Source organism: Quercus suber, unplaced genomic scaffold, assembly GCF_002906115.3.
Source record: "Quercus suber isolate HL8 unplaced genomic scaffold, Cork oak 2.0 scaffold_936, whole genome shotgun sequence".
In the NCBI taxonomy this organism is placed as follows: domain Eukaryota; kingdom Viridiplantae; phylum Streptophyta; class Magnoliopsida; order Fagales; family Fagaceae; genus Quercus; species Quercus suber.
In genome coordinates, this window is record NW_027070359.1 from 188225 (window position 1) to 195225 (window position 7001).

The 7001-nt window shown below is 33.8% G+C and overlaps 1 protein-coding gene across 3 annotated transcripts in view; it reads right to left on the bottom strand.

The window, feature by feature from the left end:
- LOC111986220 (uncharacterized) overlaps positions 1–5099 on the bottom strand; it is a 21385-nt gene extending 16286 nt beyond the window's left edge. Inside the window, exons 1-3 of one of the 3 annotated variants that reach the window (XM_065768439.1) lie at positions 4962–5099; positions 4527–4716; positions 4278–4400 (exon numbers count right to left, since the gene is read on the bottom strand). In XM_065768439.1, the coding sequence (XP_065624511.1) occupies positions 4278–4400; positions 4527–4665 (262 nt within the window). In that variant the 5' untranslated portion in view covers positions 4666–4716; positions 4962–5099. Of the gene's footprint in view, positions 1–2187; positions 2653–2734; positions 3323–4277; positions 4401–4526; positions 4717–4961 lie in introns of those variants that run through there. The other 2 variants (XM_065768436.1, XR_010626989.1) reach the window with 2 other exon arrangements.
- Between the last annotated feature and the right edge of the window lie 1902 nt (positions 5100–7001).

Here is a 7001-nt window from a genome sequence, read left to right on the forward strand (position 1 = left end):
GCTGAAGGATGAAGTAGAATAAGGGCTACCAAACCTATTGATGTAATCCCATGAATGCCTAGGAGACGGTGACATGACTTCAGAATCACTAAGATTTCCCGCTGCATACTCATTCTCTGATTTGTTAAATGAACTCTCATCACCAGTGTAGCCATTGGAAAAAAGAGAAGAAAGCAAAGTCTCATCCCTTAGGTGACCCATCAAATTAACGTATTGGTGTCCTATTTTTTTATTTGACGATTTCACTTCATTCTCTTGAGATATCCCTAAAACCCTATGGAAAATAGTACAATGAATTGAACCTATAGCCTTCAAGTCATTTTACGCTATTTCAAAACAATTAACTCACCTCTTTCCCTCTCCTTTGTGTGTGTGTGTTTGTTTCTCAAAAAATAAATAAATAAATTAACTCACCATCCGGATATTGACATGAGGGTTTGCTATTAGTATAGGTTTTCATAATGATTTCATTCTTTAAGGAATAATTTTCAAATATATTTCAATTGGAATAATATAAAATATACTTAATACTAACCTCATTACACATGTTACATGCATTCTTAAGGGTTTTTTATTTTTATTTATTTATATATATATATATATATATTAATTTAAATTTCACGAATTTTCATTTATCACAACTATAAGGTTATATATGTTCACCAATCATCAAAAGAACTAGGAATGTGGTGAGACTCCATGCCCAGAAAAAGAAGAAAGAAAAAAAGAACATACCCATACTTGATAATGACTTCAATATTATTTCGGTGTTCATTTTCTTGAGTTAGGACTCATCTCACTTCTGCCTATTTTCGTAATTGACAAAAGCAGAAAATTCATCAGTCAAATGTATAAACATTAAATTGGGATGAATGAAAAATTGTGAATTTCAAAAATAAATAATAGAGGCTGGCAATGAGTTTAGTATAAGTACACTGAAAATTCTTATAACAAGCCTCAGCATGGGCACCAGTGCACCGCCCGTTATATTGTTCGAACTGCAAGTGTGTTGTAGGATTTCTGATTGGGACACTGTTTTATTTGATCTATTATGTTGTTCGAACCGCAAATGTAATTGACGCAATTACTAGCTTTTTAAGCATATGGAATTGGGCAATTGAATTTTTTAGGCAAACCATTTGATGTGCTTTTAGGACCGGTCTCCCTTACCAAATTTCAGAGGACTCTCCCACTTTTTTTTTTTTTTTTTTAATGCAAAAATGCCCAAAGAAAAAACACCGCATTTTCATTTCCATTCACAAACCCATCATCTCCGCCACCTTCTATCATGTCAGTGGACGCTTTGTTCTTGCCACCCTCTTTCTTGGGCTTGGTCTACTTGGAGTTGGGATTTTCTTATCTTGACAATTGTCTAGCCCAAACTTGAGAAGAGTTTTCAAACGTGTTATCATTGGGTTTATGAGCTACTTACCTCGTACGGACTAAATACCCACCATCCATATCGTTTTCTTGCTTTACAAACTCCCTCCACACAATTCTCACAAGCCTTAACGCTAGCTTTCTTGGTTGTAGAGGCTACTGGATTCACCATTAGATTTCCCAGCTTCCACACTCCAAGTATTAGGGTTGTTGATAGTGGCCTTTGATAGTTAGGGGACATTTTGGGCTTTTGCCCTTAAATTTTTTTTATTTATTTAGCAATTTCCCCTATTTCAAAAATATATAGAGATATGTCCCTGTTTCGATATTCGATTACCTTAAAATCGAGTTTCAATGAAATACTCGATTTGTAGAAAATCGAGTTTCAATGAAATACTTGATTTGTACAAAATCGAGTATGCCCGATCAAACTTAAAAAAAAATTAAAAAAAAAAAAAAAACCCGGAACTCGATTTTATAGAAATCGAGTTTTAAAACGCCACTATAGGGCTCCCAAACCACCAGACTTGTAAAAAAAATTTTTGCATGAAAACGCCGCTATAGGGCTTAAAAACACCACTATAGGGATCCCTAATACACAAAAAATTTTGCGGAATAACGCCACTATAGGGTTTAAAAACGTTACTATATGGCTCAAAAACGCCACTATAGGGATCCCTAAACCTGGTATATCGGCAATCAAACTTACAAAAATCTTTTGCAGAAAAACGCCGCTATAGAGCTTAAAAAAGTCACTATATGGCTTCAAAACGCCACTATAGGTCTACATGCTTTTTTTTTTGAGTTTCTTTCCTCTGTATTCCTGCCAAAGTCCCAACCCAGAAGAAGAGGATTTGACCCACTTTTAATCAAACATTTTTTTGGATAATGTAAGTCATCCAGTTCTTTGAGATGATTATATGCAAGAGATCCATATCTTTTTGATTGAAAGTCATAAGTGGAATCACACTGAGTGCATAGAACTGGACTTCTTCCTCCTACTTCATAATCAGTTTCTCTCATTTCATACTCGAGACATGCTATACTGGCATCGATTGGGGGAGTGTAAATATTTGAGAGAACCCCCTCTGGTGATCTATTCAACCAACAAGATGAAGGACCATCATCCAAGTGTGTAACATGGTCAAGTTCCATATAGTTCCTTGCAGGCATATGACTTAATTTTTTGAGCTGACTATGCAATTCCAAAGAAGTGAGAAATTGAGATTTGGTATCAATATCAACTTCCCTTGATTTTGATTTCTTAAAACCCTGCCAGAGAAATAATTATTCAGCTTAATCACCAACACCAACAGAATAAGTGACATCCATATGGAAAGCAAAAGGAACATACGCTGTTTTTGTTGCTCTCGGGGAACAGGCGACTGAGAAGCAAAGAAACAAAATCATACCTGAGAAAATTTCTACAAGTCCATGAAATGAGGCTAAAATAAAATAAGAAAACTTATTAAATGGTCATGTGTCTAACCCCTTTGAACAGAGTTCTTCAATATGAGGATATGATGTCTCTACAACCCATTTGCGTAATTTATGTCTCTCAGTCTCTTTTTAGAAAAGATTTCTCCATGCCTGTGCTGGGCCCCTAAAAATAAAGACTCGCAAGACTATTCAGCAAAGCATTCCACCAGCATCTCTACTTGTGAGATTTGGAAGTGGAAAAAGATTGTTATAATCTACCTTAAACAAGCAATAGAACTCCATGGGATTGCCAAGGATAAAATAAATTTTGGAATTTAGAAACAAAATGCTTAAAAAGTTGAAAAAATCTATATTTTTTTCATCCTTTTCTTCCATGATATTAGCTAACAAACAAAGCATACATAACCCCTGGATTCAACACATTGCTATATTTCTCAATATTTTCACGTTTGCAGGCAGCATATACCTGCTGAGCTTGTATAAGCTTCCAGAGAATTTCCCTCTGCCAACCAATAAAAAAGTCAAAATATCATTTCAAAGTTCTGGATTCCAAATCCACGGGATATATTGCAAATTGAGCAAGTTCATTAGTGGTTCTAATTTGGCATCGTCATTTACAAAATGAGAACATTAATGATGATATTATGACAATGTACAAAAAATCATGATTAAAGATACTACAAATCAAGTAACATTAGATTATGAAGCAGAACACCATACTGAGGATGAGGTTAAATAAAGTGGTGGTGAATATTTTATTTAAGAATATTGAAGCCTAATAGTGCTCTCTCACCTTTTGGAATACTAAAATCACAAATTTGTCTAACCCAAGCCTACTAAAATAGCATTCCTAGATGGCTTTCTAATTCTATCCATGTCAAGTAGCCCCCCATAAGTGCCATAGTGCGTGGGCAGCAACAGATACGAATCACCAGGAATCAACTACCAAGAAGCAAGTGTCAACAATGAAGGAAGCAGCATTCGCCTCCTACAAAGAATTAGCATGATTTTTTCTAGGGATTCAGAATACCAAGTGATATCCCTAAAAGTGGTCTCAGGACAGTACAATATAACCTTTTTTTTTTTTCCCCTTTTTCTTTTCAGTTTATAAGTCAGTATAACTGCATTTATATCTGCCATTTTTAAAGATGTTAGAAATGATAAGCCTGTGCATTCTGGACATTAGAAGAGGAGCTATTTCACACACTATTAAAAGGTTATAATAAAATCACAAAAAGGGAGTAAAAATTAGATTTCACGTGAAAATTACAGAGAACAATCTCCATTTACAAGGAAGATTACTGTAACATTATTCCAAAATTAGGAGCAATAATTTGTTGTCATCATTTTCTTCCCTTTTTATTGATAGAATAAACAAGAAAGAAATACTAATCAGAAGCATACCATTAAAAGAAGAAAAAAGAAAAAGAAAAGAAAAGCCACTTTACAACACACACCTGATTTCTTTGATGCCCCACCAATAGGTGACAGGTGTGAGCTAAAGTTACTAGGTGTGATATTTTCAGCAAGCAATGAGGAACTGAAGTCCTTACAGCTAAATTTGACACTGTTTGGGTTTCCTGCATAGTGCAGAGAAAGCACGTAAATAATAATGTCCAGACAAGTGCATTGCCTTTAAATATTTTGAAGTATGGCTGATTCATATGCATAACCTTTTCTAGAAAAAGAAATAAATTCATACCAACCTTTAAGACTGGGAGAGAGAAAAAAAAAAATTGAGATGCATTTCTGAACATTTACCTCCAGGACAGTCACTAATTTTGAACTTCTTTGACTGGTTTTCTTCTCTATGTAATGTATGGGATTGGTATTTGTGGCCTGCATTTTCCTTCAATTTCTTAAAAAATGCAAATTCGGAAGTTTTGGGGTCATCAGCTGCATGTTACATTCAAATGGAATGATTAATATTTTCAAAACACGAGTTCCAATTACTTTTGATTGGTACCACTAGAAATACAACATAATTATTACAATAGAGCTTGTATATATTTAAACATTTAGCACAAAGAGAAACAACATTTTTACTTCAAGAAAAGGAAAACAACAAGTTATACCAAGAACCCAAGGAATATGCAGCTCCAGAAAAGCAAAGCAATGTATGGGCAGCAATAGATACTTACATCTCGGACTGTGTCTTCCTTCTAAAGGAGTAGAAGAAGCATTCCTTCTGCAACTTAAGGGAATATTGACATCAAGATCTGTAAGCTTTACTCTTTTCCTGCAGCTCATATCTACATGGAAATGAAAAATGAAACAAATTAGTGGGAAACAACAATTTAATTTAAATGATTTTGTCGTGAAGCAGTATGCCATAGTGTGTAATGGTAAGTGAAGTGGAAAAAAAATTAGAGATATAGGCCCAAGCATTTGCCTGATAACATTCAAAAAACCTAAATTATATAAGGGATGACTATAACACATCCATAAAAATCCATACAAGCAATAAAATACAAAAAAAGAATCAAGATGTATATGCCAAAGAGCCCATGTCAAATCTGTTGATTAGCGCAAGAGAATGTGTTTCAATAACTAATATGAAAATAATACTATGCACAAGTATTCAAGGCATAAAGAGTAATTCTAGGAACACACAATTTTAGGAATCTACCTCAGATACACCCTTTTATTTATTTAAATTAGTATTCTCGGCATGAACAAAAACAACCTTCATTTGGTGAGTCATTTTAGCTACGCATTAATATCACATGCAAGCAAGAACATGAAATGGGCCAGTTAGTGATGGGCATTTTTGACTTTTTTTTTTAATACAAGATAGAATTATTTTTTAGACTAATTTAATTGTATATGTGTGTAAAGTTTCCTCCTAGAAACTTGAACTCCGTCCCTGTTTCCCCACACTCTACAAGCACTTATACTTGTAGTTTGACTATCGCATGCCCTTTTATTTATTTAAATTAGTATTCTTAGCATGAACAAAAACAACCTTCATTTGGTGAGTCATATTAGCTATGCATTAATATCACATGCAAGCAAGAACATGAAATGGGCCGGTTAGTGATGGGCATTTTTGACTTTGTATTTTTTTTTTTTTAATACAAAATAGAATTTTACTCTAGTCTAATCTAAGAGTACATGTGTGTGAAGTTTCTTATTGGAGACTTGAACTTCACCCCTTGTCCCTCACATTCTACAAGCACTTATACTTGTAGTTTGACTATCACACCAAGGGTGTGTGGTAGTAACTTTGTTTCTTTGTGTACCAACATTCTACTCTATTTTCCTAATTTTCTCTATGAAATTTCTAAAGCCTATTTATTTATATATAAATCCATTTTCCGTGCTAAAATTTTTTCCTAATTGAAACTTAGAACTTGTTAATTAATCTTAACTGTAACAAATTTGAACCAAGAGGAACATAAATGAAAAATCAATTACACGGAGAAAAATGAATGATTTAGGACAAGAACCTTTGGTTGATTGGGAAATTGGATTTGGAATTCGGAAATCGGAGCTCCGAACTCCACGGAGACGACCCAGTTGTTGTGGATGATCGGTGATGGATCTTTATAGGTAATTTTGGAAATTCGTCGCTTCATTGTGTTTGGGGATTTTCTTTTTGAAGAATTGAAGAATTTTGGTTGTAAGAGTGAATGAGAGCAAGGAGGAGAGCGATTGGAATTTGGGCGCCAAAATGTCACGTGACTGGGAGGATGCACTACCCCTCTATCGCTCTCTGTCTACTCAATTTGTTGGAAGCGTGAGATTACTCAATAAATTTGTTATTAGATTTTTTTTTAGTGAAAATTTTAGAAATTTGATTGAGATAATATCAATAGTTTAAAACTGATGCATTTAGTTGAAAGGAGATACTCCAACCAAACCCATTCTAAAAAGACAAAAGTAATACAAACAAATTAAAAACTACAATTTTGAAATAAAAAAAAAAAATTGGTTTTAAACATGTTTGGAGTTATTTTGCTTCGACTTACTGTATGACAATTGAAAAGATTATTTATATGTAGTTTTAGTCACATGACTTTGTTAATGAGTCGTGTGACTTGTTTAAAACTTTAAATGATAAACACGAATGACTTATAATTTCCATGTAATGGTTGAAAAATGTAGCTAAAAATATGTATGGAAATGCAGCTCTAAAGAGAATAAGTAACAAATATGATTAGGGAATATTGCATTGAGAG